Genomic DNA, 15,269 nt, shown 5'->3' with positions numbered 1-15,269 from the left:
ATCAGTGATTCACTGACGAGAGGATGTGTGTGTGTGTGTGTGATCAGTGCCTAAAACTGCCTTAATCAGGATCAACAGAGCCGCACAGAATGGATCAGTACTTCAGCAGCAAACACAAATCCTACAATACACCAATCTTCAATAAATAATCAGCTGTACTATTACCAATAACCACAATAAACAACTCTTCCAACACTGTGTCCCAAACAAGCACAATCACAGCCAATCAGAACACAGTGTGCCTCATCCAATCAGATTATTAAACAGGAAACATCTTTTTTTATAAGTTATTAAAACACACACACACACACAATTAAAAAATCAATTTATGACAGAACATTGCAATAATGAATTAAATTAAATTAAAACATGGATGAACAAATATATTGTATGATCTTTCTTAAAATATTATTATTATTATTATTATTATTATTATTACTACTTTAAGAATTATATTTTAGTATACAAAAGTCATATATTTCTGTCATAATTTCTTCAAGTTAAACCAGACTTTTATTTTGACGGGTTGTAATGAAGGTCTTCCAGTTTAACTTTTATTCAGCAGGATTTCTTTATTTCTGCTGTGTGATGACTCGTTTAAAAACGTCCCAACCTTATCATTTTATCACAATATGACATCGTTTATGGCCCAGCTGTAGCAGACACATACAAACACACGGTCTTACTTTCGATCCCAGTTCCCGGAAAGGCACTTCTTTCTTCAGGAAGAGTCCAGGAACCGGCTGCAGCGACTCGAAGCTCCAGATGTACTGCAGGACGATGAGCAGGTTCCCGTAAAACACCATGAACGGAGAGGTGATCATGGAGTATTTCCTCCGGTCCCTCACCATCCACAGAACACAGGACCAGATGAGGAAGACGAAGGTCAGCCAGCTCACGTACGTGATGCTCCAAGCCTGGAGCGTCAGGAGAAGAAGAGATAACTACGGTTCACGAACTGAAGCGGCGGTGTAAAGCAAGCGTAGTGAAGCAGGACTCACCATCATGGCGATGAGAGCACAGATGTAGCTCTGCTTCATGATGAACCTGAAGGCCTTGACCGCCGCGTTCACACGAACAACACCGAACGACTGAACCTCGGGAAGCTCGACATACACCGAGTCAATCTCGTAAACACCGCAGTCCACTTTCTCTGAAAAACAAGCGTGTGTTTTGAGCAAACAGAGGCACTGACTGTGAATCATCTAATATCTCAGCCCTCGATGATGAATGGAGGCTTTACATGTGTATATCAGGAACATTCAAGACTGAATTCCCAAGAACTGATAAAAAACCAACTTCCTGAAACATCTAGGGAATAGGGATGTGGATGGGAATACTGTGAGACTATGCACTGTGTTTGGTAGAGAAACTAATAATAACAAGCAATAAACAAGTCATTTGCACCTAAATCTTTATCAGTAGTTTAATCTTGTTTTCCAGTAAATATGTCTTAATGTCCCCAAACCAGCACAACTCTGCAAGATACTGTTTAAAACAATCACAAAATAATATACTTGAAGATGTTGATTTTTTACACCACTGGCAATCTTTTCTTTGAATTACAAACCAAGTTAATAATAATAATAATAATGATACAGTTATATAGAGATACAATTTATTAATATACTTATTTTATATAGATTATATCATATAAACAAAATGATGATTATAATGTTATTAAAATTTGGTGAAAATGGTGTAAATTTGGTGAAACTTACATCCTTCTGGTTATCACCCCTCAACCCTATTTCATTAGTAAATAATAATAATAATGTTAACACAATATATATATATATATATATATATATATATATATATATATATATATATATATATATATATATATATATATATATATATAAACTGAAAAGTCTTTGCAATTATCTGAACAAACATATTTGCAATGCATATATATTTATATATTTACTATTATGTATATATTTACTTAATTGATACTTTTTTTTTTTATCTTGGATCAACACTGTTGGTTTTTTAACCAATTTGTATTTGGAATGACATAAAGAGAAATAAAATTGCTTGAAAATGTCTGTCCACAAACAAGACTTTTCTTCTCTTTTTATTTCCTGTCCGCATCTAGACTGCGTGTTGAGCCACAGGACGGGGAGGAGGCTGACTCACGGTCTCCAGACTGGGCTCGGTCCGCTCTGTAATGAGGCGTTGAGTAGAGCTCCACAGACCTCGGGCCGTTGAAGTCCAGCGAGGCTCCGTTCGACGTCACGATCAACACCTGAGACAGAGCACAGTCACAGTTCACACTGCTCACACGTCTGACAGCAGAACTAATGACATCTGATCACAAACACACACCTCGGGGGTGCTGCGGCCGTCTCGTGTGGTCAGCAGCTGAAAACACAGACAACAACTCACTGTCTCTCCATAAACCACAGCTCCAAAACAACTCAGAGGAAATATATACGTGCTACACAAACAATCATTCCTAACGCTTAAATGGAGGAAGAATGCATTCGTAGTGATGCACAGAAAATTCAGGATGCACTTGGCCAAAAACAAAAACATAATTTTTAATACTACAGTACTAATGATGATGATAACAATGCAATATCAAAATACTAAATGGGTAAAACTTTAGTATAGGGTCCAATTCACACTAATAACTAGTTGCTTATTAACATGTCTATTATTAACATATTAGCTGTTTATTAGTGCTTATAAAGTACATATAATGCATGACACCCAATACACTAAACTTACCAACTACCTTATAAACTATTAATAAGCAGCAAATAAGGAGTTAATTGAGTCAAAAGTCATAGTTAATGGTTAGTTAATAGTGAGAATTGGACCCTAAAATAAAGTGTGACCACTAAAGGTATTTTCATTTAGCTAAAAACTGAAACTAAAAAAAACGTTATTTAATAGAAGTAAATGAATCAAATGTATTTAATAATCAACAAGTTGTACAAACATTTAAATTGCACATAAGGCTTTTTTTCCAACTTTTTTGCAATAATATAATCATGTTATTAAACAATCTAAATATATATATATATATATATATATATATATATATATATATATACACACACACACACACACACACACACACATTACATCTTTATATTTATACTTACACTTTTTAATCTATATTTTTTATCCTTATCTAATCTATACCTTGTTTTCATTATATATTTATCAAAAAATATATAATATAATAATAATATATAATGCAGTGCATGCATTATCAAAATGCTTGTCTCTAGAGTTTTTTTATTTTTATTTTTCTTTCTAGTTTATGGATACTGAATGAGGTCAATGTGAAGTTATGTTGTTTTATCACAGCTGAACTTGCTGTTTTGGCCGAATATTCAGTGTTCCTGTAATGCTGGTGCATCAGTACAGACTGAAAGGAGCGGTGAAATGCTGAAGCGTCAGATGATGAGAGTCGGACTCCTACATGTCTCTCATCTGTGCGATAATGAGCCATTCGCCACAGCTGCCTCTTCTTCTCTGCGCTGTAAACGACAGGAGATTCTGGTTCCTCTCGGCCCTCCGTCGCTCCCTGCTTCTCTTGGACCTGCTGATCACAAACACATCATATTCAGCTTCTTATAGTTTCAGCTTGAGGTCTAAGCTCAGACGAGTAAAGCTTAGGATCGATGCGTTCCTAAACGAAACACAAAAGCTGTGCTCATTCAGTGTGTGATCAGGTAAACTGATGAGACGGTAGTCTGACCGTGTCTCCTGACTCCTGCAGCCAGAGGCGGATGAGCGTGGCCAGAGTGTAATACAGCACCAAGAGCATGATGGGATTGACAAAGTGATGCCACTCCAGGTCAGGGTTGACTCTGAACATCCAGGTGTGAGAGCAGTCCGTCTGAACCACGGGAGAGATGCCAAACAGACTGAGGAGAAGATGAGGAAAACAGCGTTCATTCAGAATATACACAGATACATATACTGTATATATGAAGAGCTGGGGAGTAACTGATCACATTATAAATGTATTTACGATCACTGATGCATTCTTGATGAAAAAGCATTAATTTATATAAAAAAATGACCTTAGACTTCTGAACGGTAGGAAATATGAGATATAAACACCAGCGTCTGAGCAATGCTTCCCGCACGCAACAGACACACCAACACTAAAGCATTTGCTTTTAATCTCCGGGTTTGCTAAATCAGCATTTTTTCTACCCAGAACCGAGTCTTCTCTGGCGTTTGCACATATTTAGAGCTCATCCACAGATCTGCTTCTGACTGAGCTGTTTCTGTGATCGTCTTCGGCTCACTAATCACCTCTAATAAAGTGTTTCTCAGGTTTAGTTTGAGGAAGAAACAGCTAAATCCTGTAAAAACCACTTATTTCTCTGTGGTTGAATGAAGGGGTTCAGTCAAGCACACTTCTTTGCTCACTCTTTCACCTTCTTCTATTCTTCTCCACTCATTGTGTTCCTGAAATGTGTTTGGTTTGGCCTTCGCTGTGGTTTCTGAGCTCGGTTTCAGACCTGACTGTAGTATCTGTGTCTTTGAGGTTTCAGGACGTGGATTCGTTCGGAGGTCAGGATGGTTGTTGATCTGTAGTATTTGCTCACGGTTTGGCCGTTCTGAAGTCTAATCTACTGTAATGGAGAAACCCCACACAGACAGACCACGCTTTCAAAGTCTTCAAGGTCTTCAGTGATGCATTCAGCCCAAAAGCATCATTTCGAGGGGTTAGAACCAGCAATTTTGGGTCAAATGGAGATGTATATATATCAAATGAAAGCTGTTGATGAGCTGCTAAAAGGACAGAAGTGAATTGTTAATAATTGTGGAGTTATTCATTAGAAACCAAAAGATTTAACTCTGAACAGACTAAGCTAAATTTGGTGAAACTTACATCCTTTCTGGTTCTCACCCCTCAACCCTATTTCATTAGTAAATAATAATAATAATAATAATAATAATAATAATAATAATAATAATAATAAACTAAGGTTGCAAAGGGGTGGGAAATATCTGGTAAATTTCCAGAAACTTTCCAAAAATCCTGGAAAGTTTGAACATTTCTGGAATGTTTCTGAAATTTACTGGAAATGCTCCACCTTTTTGCAACTTAGATAACACACTTATTTGCTTAATAGAGAGAACCCAGACAAACACGAGTTGTGCGTTTGGATGGATGTCTGCAGCAGATATATATATATATATATATCCCAATGATTAGAAATGGCCAAGCTGTCCCCTCAATATCTGATTCCTTGCTCTGCTGCAGATCATTATGCAGCGCTCGGTTTTTAAGATGATTTTATATTATATTTTTAGTTCGGTCTGCCTCAGTCGTATTACATCACTCATCAGTGTCAGAATGACTGAGACGGCCAATCAGATCACAGGAGGCGGGGCTTACTCTTCACAGAAGCACAGCGCCAATTCCTGAACAAAGTGTGGAAAAGGAGCGAGGAAAGATGGAAATAGGGAATAGTAAAAAGTTGAATATTTGGTAACTGACTTTCTATAGAAAAGCTAAACTTCAGCGATGAGACAAGACACATTTTACACACATACACACACACACACACACACATATATATAAAGACCTTTTAAGAAAAACTATTTTTTTATATATATTTCTTAAAGATTTTGCAAAAAAAATATATATATAAATATTAGTATTTTAGTATCATTGAGATACTATTATAGTTTTATACATTTTCTGAAATAATCCAGAATTTTCATATGTTCAGTTTTCATTTTAATTTAAGTTGCATTTTTAGTACATATATTGTGTTTTTATTTTATTTTTTCATGTTTATTAGTTGTTTTATTGCACGTTTTAGTTATGTTACTTATAATATATTTAAAACATATATTTATAATTAAATATGTTTAGTACTATATTAGTTTTAGGTTAAACTAAATGAAAAATCTAATTCCTTGGCAACTTTCTGAAATAAAATAAGTTTCTTTTAAACATTTTATTTTATATCAGTTTATTTTAATTTAATTTAAGTTTCTGTGGTTGGTTATAGTTTTAGTTAACTACTGTATAATATATCTGGCTCAAAGTGGCTAAATATCAGATTTTTGTTTTAACGTAAACCAATCTGAGCACTTTTTTGATGTCCCTCTCGGATGATTTATTAATTATTAAAGTCAGTCATGCTGGACTGCATCACCACAGAAGAGAAGTCATACCTGTTTGAAACCACATGAAAGTGAACGATCATAGAGTCAAATCTGAGAGCGTACAGCTTCATAAACAGCTGACATCCCACAAACCTGAAGACATACACAAACACAGGTTTGGAGAGTTTGGGTTTCTGTTCCTGCTGCACTTTACTCAGACACGAGGTCTTTCCTGGAGCCAAACGCTGGGCAGACATCAAGATCTCTGAGAGCAAACTGAATATTGACTCTTTAAATCAGACTTCTGGAAACAGAGTCTGACAGTGTCGGCTTGAACCTGGTTTCTGGTGTGAGATGTAAACCCAAAGTTTAAATACAGCACTCAAATTATTTAAAGACGAGCCCAACAGGCCACAGAGGCTTTTAATGGACCTTTCTAGCCAGTTTCTCACATGCTACTAAACACACATGAGCTCTTCAAATAAAGAGAGAAAGTCTCTGGGGCTCGGACTGTTTCATCTTTTCTAGTTAAGCACAAATAACTCTCCACAGTAGCCCTAAAACACTTCATATCATTCATTCTTTGTCAAATTTTTGAATGCTAAATAACTTAATCAATTAATAAAAACAAACAAATAATTTATAGCATGTGAGAAAAACAATTCATGACATTATAAAGACAATATATTTGCAATATTTTTTTTTGTGTTCATTATTTCAAGCAACTGCTGAAAACTCATCTCTCTCGAACCTTGACTTTACTTCATCCTATATATATATATATATTTTTTTTTTCTTTATTTATTCCTTCTCTCTCTAGCTTGTACTTATTTGAACAATGTCTAAAACTTAGTATTACAAGCACTTTCTGTGTCTGTTTGCCGCTTTAAGATGAATCACTTTGTGTATCCCCCAATTATAAGTTACTTTGGGTAAAAGCGTCTGCAAAAAAAAAAAAAAAAAAAAAATATATATATATATATATATACAATAATAGTTTTTATTTCATCAGATCTAATAATAATAATAATATATTTATTTGTTTCTTTTTATTTCATATAGTGTTAAAAACCATATATGTCAAAAGAATAAAACCATAATGATTCATCTCTTTTTATTATTATTGTTATTATTGAGTTTTTACATTTTATTATTTTTTTTTAGGACTTTATGTATTGCTTCGTCAAATGTTATAATAATAACATAAATTAATTTGTTTGTTTGTATATTTAATAAAAAAAAAGTACAAAAATATTTTTTTTATTAAAAACAATGACTAATAGAATAAAATCTATCATGATTTAAATAATAAAATTATTATGAGTAATCTTATTATTTACTTTATAAATTGTAAAAGAGAAAACACACACACACACACACACACACACACACACACACACACATATATATATATATATATATGTATATATAAATATATATATATATATATATATAAATATATATAAATATTTAGATTTTTTTTAATGAAATGGTTATTAGTCAGCTATTGAATGACTTATTTTATATTTTTATAGGAGCCTGATAAAAATGTTCATTTGAAAGAAAAATCTCAGATGCACTTAGAGGTTTCTCCAAGTCTTCATATATATATATATATATATATATATATATATATATATATATATATATATATATATATACAGACAGTATATATAATCCCGCAGCCTTTCATCATGAAGCAGCTTGACCAGATAAGCACACATGACTGCGTTCAGGGTAGTTTCCTAAATCATCCTGATTGAGCTCCTCGGCCACCAGACGCTCGCAGGCACACGCAGGATTTCCCGCTCGGCCGATCGTTTAATTCAATTCTGCTTTTGTGTCTGATTGTCAAGCAGCAGCGTAATCTCATTGGTCACAGTAAAGGGATCCGTCCCGAACAGACGGCTCACGCAGCATCGGTTTAAGCTTGCGCTCGAGATGTAAACCTTTTATGTGCAAAACGAGCAACAGCATGAATCACAGCATTCAACTGAAGTCCTACATACTGCAGCGAATCTGAACACGTTACGCTCAGAGCCACAGCCTCGACGGGATGTTTAAAGACAGGGTGGGGACGCATCTACAGGATTGACAGGGCTCAAACCACACCAGCGTTCACATCCCATTAACTCCAGCTCTCTGACAGGTAACAGACGGTGTCGTCTCACCTGGCGTAACTGTTTCCAGGAGGAACGGCGTCCTGGAAGAACTGGAACTGGTAGAGATAGAGCACGATGAGGTGTCCGGCGCTGAAGATGGCCATCAGGACACACAGACAGCTGAAGAGGAGCGGGTCGAACCTGCGGCAGAAAGACCACCAGGTGCACAGCCCCAGGAAGGTGAAGAAGTACACCGTGGAGGTCAGAGACGGCAGCATCATCCCTGGAACAAGGACACGTTGAGAGAAGTCATTTCCAGAGCCAATACTAAAGGTGCAGTGGACTTTGTGTGCAGAAAACATCCATTCAGTACCGAAGCGATGTAAAAAGTCCAATTCAGACCAACTGCACGGGGAATCTTTCTCCCTTACACAAAACGTCCAATTATGTGGATTCCTAATTAAATGACTATATTGTTTGCCCTTAAAGGAATAGTGTACCCAGAAATGAAAGTCTGCAGAAATTATTTTGAAAATGTTTACACTGCTGTCTCATCAGTGGATGCTCTGCAGTGAATGGGTGCCGTCAGAATGAGAGTCTGATAAAAACATCACAATAATGAAAAAGAGCATCTCCTGTTGTCTCTCACAGATTAGTTTAGATCTGTTTAAACGCTGCTTGATCTGTGCAGATTTCTCTCCTGATTCAGACCAGAACACTTTTTCACTGGAGGAAGAGTTATTATGATTATAGACTCTATGTGTTTGAGTTAAAATCATCTTAATGCTGGATGTGTTTCAGGTTTTGTCTTCTCCAGATGTTCACTGATGGACTGTGGATTATTGTGATGTTTTTATCAGACTCTCATTCTGACGGCACCCATTCACTGCAGAGCATCCATTGATGAGACACTGATGCAGTGCTACATTTCTCCAAACCTGAGGATGAGTAAACACTTGAGTAAACTTTTCCTTTAACTGTGTGAAGTTGTATTTCTTTTAGTTTGATCTTTGGGATATAACAACACACTTGATCTTGTTTTCATCTTCAGTTGATAAATGAATGATTATTGATCCTGTGTCTCAACACGACCTACCTGTGAGCCCCAATAATATGGTTACGACTACTTTTCCTGCCGTGGTAATCAGATTGCCAATGATTTCTTTGAGTTTGGACGCCACGTCTGCTATTTGCCGCAGGATCTTCATTTTGGTACTTTCTTCGACGTTGGCCTCCTCAAGTTCTCCGTCCTCTTCGTCCACTTCCTCCTCCACTGGAAGCTCACAGTCTTCATCGCCCAGCTCGAAGTCTTCGAACAGCAGATCATCCTCAAGCTCCAGTTTCTCACTTTTCTTGTTTTCGTCCTCGTCCTCCTTTTCCTGAAATCATGAGGAAGGATGTTCACAATGAATCATAAAAGAGTTACAGAAAGTGCAAGATTCATTTTTTTTCTTTATAACTTCCAATCCAATTGCAAAAAAGCATCAGTGACATTTATTAGAGAGTTCAGAACACTCCTTTCTTTCTGTCTGATCTGTTGTAAGATGAATCTGGTCTCTCTGAGGAAGAGCAGAAGAGTTAAAGTGAGTCTCCGGCTCTCCCCGGCACAGATATAATCAAATTCAAACCCATAACTCAGCAAAACTCAATTGTTACCATCAGAATAGACTTCAGTTACAAAGACAACATCCGTGAGGTTCAGATAAACATTTTTTGGGTTGTCCTGTGATACTCAAAACCTGAAATTCAATGGAGCCTTATTTTGAGATATCAAATGTGGCTCAATTCTTTGGGGAAGGTGAGGATGGGTGAAAGATTGGGAGACCAAATGATGCCAGATGAGAGATCCGCTCACAGAAATAAAACACAGGTCTTCAGGACAGATTTGCTAAGGATTAACAAAACGTCTGATTATATGAAGTTGGTTATGAAGCTGAAAGTTAGTTGTGTTTCGGACGTTGTCTGGTGGTTCAGTGATCAAATCAGAACTTGTTGAAGTCATCTCATATGTTCTAAGAACGTTCTTTTGGTAACGTTATGAAAGCATTGCTGAATGATCGCTCAACTGTTTCTTGGTTATGTGGACTTCAGAGAAAATATTATCAATCCAATTTTCTCATTTAGAAAACATTATGGGAAACATAGTTTTGATCAGTTAGTTAATCCAACTAAAATGTTTCAGTAAAAAAAAAGTTCTATGAATGATCCATTTCTAATGTTGTTGTGCTTTTGTAAAGGATTTGTGTTCGTATTCATAATTTATCTAGAAGCAACTGTTTGTTAAAACACCTTAATGCTGGATTCGTTTCTTATAAACACAGCTTTTGTCTTCTCCAGATGTTAGCTGATGGACTGGAGTGCTGTGATTATTGTGATGTTTTTATCAGCTGTTTGAACTCTAAATCTGACGGCACCCATTCACTGCAGAGCATCCATTTTTTGGTGAAGTATTTTTTTTTAAGATAATTCTTGTCATATATTGGCAGGTAAGCCAAAATGGTTGGTGAAAGACACAAACCATCCCAGAAAAACTCTTCATTTCATTCAGAGGAGTGTATTTCAGAAACGCTTGGCGCTTGCATCAAGCAATCAAAGTGAATATCTAAGAAACACATGGAAGTGATGGAGATTCCCGACGTGAAAGGTGATCGTCAGTGCTGTCCGTGGTGCTGAAATCAATAATGGATATTAATGTGATTTGATTTGTTTTACCTCTTAATGAATTAATGATTTAAGTAATTAAAATAGATAAGCTAGGCCAATTTATTTAACATTATATATTCAATAATCCTGAGATTATTCACACTATTATTTCCCCTTCTGTCAATTTTTAAATCCCCATCAATCCAACAATTGAGTATTCGTTTAGTTTCTGTTTCTGTGGTAGCCCCGCCCACAGCAAAACCTCATTGGTCAAAATTCACACTCCTAACTGTATAACAAACCTCCTTTGATTGGCTCTGAAAGTCCCCAAACGCAAAGCAGACAAACAGTTGTTTACTTTACGATCTAACAGCCTCTCCGCGGAGCGTCAAAGTGTTTACCATTAAACATTCATCACAGTGAGTTCACAACAAAATACATGCCATTTCTAAAGGGTTCAAACGGGTAGGGTTCACTTTCAGTCAGGGTTACGAAACTAAAACCATAACCACAATAATAATAATACATGAACTCATTTTGATAACTCCGTCCACGCACAGAAGTTCATGTCTATCAGCAGAACATGAGTCAAACACTATCAGTAATTCTAGTATTTCTCCTTCATTGTGGAGTTGTATGCTCAGCTGTTACTGTCTTATTCACATCATGGCCTGTTTTTCTTGGAAGAGCTACTGCTAGTTGTTTTCCTTGGTTTCTGTAATAAGAATAATAATATTAAAACAACTTGACTTCATCCGCACACCTTTAAGCACTTACAGCGTGGTCTTAATTATCTGCCTGTCACGATCCATAAAGGTCTGAGCATGTGGGACAGCGTTTTACCAAACGCCTTAGTGTCACATCGACCAATGATGCCAGTTTTAACATCAACACAGATCTATATGGCATGTCACCTATTCAGAATAGAATTAAACTCATGAGAGAATATGGAATATGAAATATAAAGAAAAAGAATCAGTGTGTACGAAAAAAAGGCAAGGTTGAGGGGGTTGGTAACTTTAGCACCGCCACCGAAAAAACAACACCAGCAAATGTTTTCCAGATGTGAACCTCCTGAACACACACACACACACACACACACACACACACACACGTGCACGCGTGTGTAGGCATGCAAATGCATTGCTAACAGCATTGAATAAAAGCGAGTGATTAGGAAACGTGGCCACTGAATGACAATGCAAATATCTGATGATTTATGTTGTGTTCATATGGTTTAAAGATGATGCCAAACCCAGTAGCTTGTATAAGCCTGATTATAGAGACCCAAAGCAGTACAAATAATATTCATTACATATCGTATTTACATTTGACAGACCACGATTTCATATCTGTAGTAGTGTCTCATCAGTGGATGCTCTGCAGTGAATGGGTGCCGTCAGAATGAGAGTCCAAACAGCTGATAAAAACATCACAATAATCCACAGCTGTTTGGACTCTCATTCTGACGGCACCCATTCACTGCAGAGCGTCCACTGATGAGACACTCATGTACATTTTCAGCAAATCTTCATCAGTCTTGTCAGTCTCTGAACATTAAAAGTCCTGTTCATCGATTTTATTTTACAGTAGCTTCCCAAACCCGCATGGATTCTGATCATTTCTGTTTGCATTTTTATTTCATCATTCGTTTTTCTAAAGCACGTTTTTTTAGCTAGTTTAGCTCCATTATGCGTCTCCCTCCGCTCAACGTATGTTTTCACAGGAACTGAAGGATCTTATACGGCACAAGATCAAATTCAAAGCAAAGCACTTAGTGGAAATCAATACACTCAAAATATTTGCATTCTTTCTGGATCAGTTAGCTGCTCACACACATTATATTTAAAAAGATTCGGTGTATTTTTAGACGGAGTAAGTGAGAAAGCGATCTCTTGAAAGTGAATTAGGGCACATTAATCTCCACTAGTTTATTTGTGCAGAAAGTAGTCTTGACTTATTGACACGAAGAGCCCTTGCTGACTTCAATCCACATTTATAAATCATTTCAGCCAGAGGATAACAGTGACTGATTCACTTTATTATTATTATTATTATTATTATTATTATTATTATTATTATTATTATTATTATTATTATTATTATTATTATTATTATTATTATTTCAAGGAATGTCACACAAATCTATATATTTCTTGAAATAAATGTGTTAATTAGTTGTTATATTTTCTATTGATTATTCTATAAGGGATCAATTAAATATATTTCAAACACATAATTCAGATAAAATCAAATTAAAACCACAGAAATGGGGGGGGGGGCAAAATGAATCATGCAGTACTTTCTTTAGATTAAAAGATTACATTTATTCATTTTATGAATTCATTTAATTAAACACATTTTTTATGGTGAATTTGAACAGAATAAATGAAAATAAAAAAATTATTTGGTAAAAAAAAAAAATCAACTCTATTAAATCAACAACTTAGATTTCTATTAATTCTTATGGTCCAACAAACATGTGGAATCCATCTGCAATATTTTATTTTTATTAAAAGAGTACCATATAACAAAGCTATTATTTCATCCTTGTTTTAAATGAAAAGTTCTGTGGTGCAGGACCGTATTTGACAAAAAAAAAAAAAAAAAAAAAAATGCATTTTTTTTTAATGCACATTGTTACATTTTCTTTTGATTACATAAAAAAAATGACGGTTTCATTTTATGAATCTCTTTAGACACTATTTTTGATGATGAATTGTCGTTGAATCATACTGAATCCTGATTACATACAACAGAAAACAGAAAATCAATCAAATAAAACACATTTCATTGGGCCAAAATGAAAAGAGAGGTTATTTGTCAACAAACAACTTCATTCTTGAGGCTAACAAGCTAACAAACATGTGGTAGGCATTTCTTTTATTGTGAGGAATACTGATATGGAGTGATATTGTGATAACGTTTATCAGCTACTAGACCTGAAACACTGGAGAGGACAGACTGCACACTCTAGTGTTGTTTTCAGGCGTCTGTGTGTTGTGTTTCTCACCTGATTGTCTTCCTCGAAGTCGCTGTCGAGCTGAGACACATTCTCCAGACTGCGACACAGGAGCCACGTCACCAGACCCACCACAAACATGCCGATGTCCGGGATGAACACTCGGATGCCATTCCCGGCGTCTGCACCTCGGACACTGCGGCGAGACACACACACACACACACACACACACACACACACAAGAGTTATTAAAGACGGCGTGTAAAAACCCATCCTTGACACGCACCTTGACACGCCGGACCGCTCAAAAAACAGAGTCATGTTTAGATAGCGCCACAGAGCCTCAGTGTTTGCACTCTTTGGGAAGTCATGGTTTACTTACAGGTGTCTCTGCATACTTTAACATAAGAAATGACACAAGATAAATGTTTAGGTGAATTATATACTGTAGAACTGTGTCCGTTCCTCTTGAGCCAAACATTTAAGCTGAATTTTACGAGTGCTCTTAGTGCAACAATGAGCCGCCTCTTAAAAACACACAGAACCGCTGTGTTCTGCAATAAAAGCCTGTGACTCCCAGTGTCCTCGCTCACAGCGCTGGCCCGTCTGGATCTCATTTCCGCGCTCGACCTCCAGTTTTCATGAAACCAACCCCTTCAAGCCTCAGGACAACATCTCTTCAGAGAGCGGCCCGACTCCTGCTGGAAACTGAAACACTGCTCGTTTCAGATCTTTACACAGCAGACGTTTGCATGACTCTGTGATCCCAGCGCTTTCAGAGTCTGATCAGACGACCATTTCAATAGACCAAGTCCAAAAAGCTTGAACACAACCATAAACATATTTTGAGGTTGGGAAAACATGACAAATACAGTCTAATGTAGAGTATAATATAAGTGCTACTTGATTATTAAACAACAACAACAACAACAAATGTATGTGTATTTTAACATTATATCACAGTGTACTGCTAGCTAGAAGCAATTCAATTGACTTATAATATTTAATATGATTTGTAATGTGTTGACTTAAGTTTCTTAAACACTAAATCATAATAATGGGTCATATTTTTTTTTTTTTTTTTTTTTTTTTTTTTTTTTTAGCAGAAGAGATTAAGGGTTTCCTTAAATGTATAACAGTCTGGATATTTTTCCATTTTTGTTGGTTGACAACATAAAACAATCCAGCCTGCACTGATTTCAAAGCAAAATCCAGACCCTTGCGAGAATTAACCATGGTTTTAATAATAAATAAATAAATTTATAAATAAATAAATAATTTTCAAAAATAATAAAAATAAAATAAAAACTGGTTATTGTAGTTAAACCACAGTAAACACAAATTAATCATGTTTTTTTTTTTTTTTTTTAAATAACAGCTTATTGTGGCTAAACCATGCTAATCACAAATTAACCTTGGCTTTGCTACACTAACATTAATTTAACCATGGTGTTCATAAAACTATG

General features: G+C 35.9%; 1 protein-coding gene across 4 annotated transcripts in view; it reads right to left on the bottom strand.

Moving 5' to 3' along the window:
* The window catches only part of LOC113066341 (piezo-type mechanosensitive ion channel component 2-like), a 109,534-nt gene that overhangs the window by 45,467 nt on the left and 48,798 nt on the right, over positions 1 to 15,269 (bottom strand). For 2 of the 4 annotated variants that reach the window (XM_026238244.1, XM_026238246.1), the window contains exons 5-13: positions 13,855 to 13,999; positions 9,295 to 9,577; positions 8,268 to 8,481; positions 3,719 to 3,887; positions 3,440 to 3,562; positions 2,332 to 2,367; positions 2,143 to 2,251; positions 1,002 to 1,153; positions 687 to 917 (exon numbers count right to left, since the gene is read on the bottom strand). In XM_026238244.1, the coding sequence (XP_026094029.1) occupies positions 687 to 917; positions 1,002 to 1,153; positions 2,143 to 2,251; positions 2,332 to 2,367; positions 3,440 to 3,562; positions 3,719 to 3,887; positions 8,268 to 8,481; positions 9,295 to 9,577; positions 13,855 to 13,999 (1,462 nt within the window). The remainder of the gene's footprint in view (positions 1 to 686; positions 918 to 1,001; positions 1,154 to 2,142; positions 2,252 to 2,331; positions 2,368 to 3,439; positions 3,563 to 3,718; positions 3,888 to 8,267; positions 8,482 to 9,294; positions 9,578 to 13,854; positions 14,000 to 15,269) is intronic. The other 2 variants (XM_026238245.1, XM_026238247.1) reach the window with 1 other exon arrangement.

This window comes from Carassius auratus, chromosome 49 (assembly GCF_003368295.1).
Source record: "Carassius auratus strain Wakin chromosome 49, ASM336829v1, whole genome shotgun sequence".
Taxonomy (NCBI): domain Eukaryota; kingdom Metazoa; phylum Chordata; class Actinopteri; order Cypriniformes; family Cyprinidae; genus Carassius; species Carassius auratus.
The sequence above is the reverse complement of the archived record's forward strand: the minus strand, read 5'-3'. Positions and strand labels throughout refer to the sequence as shown.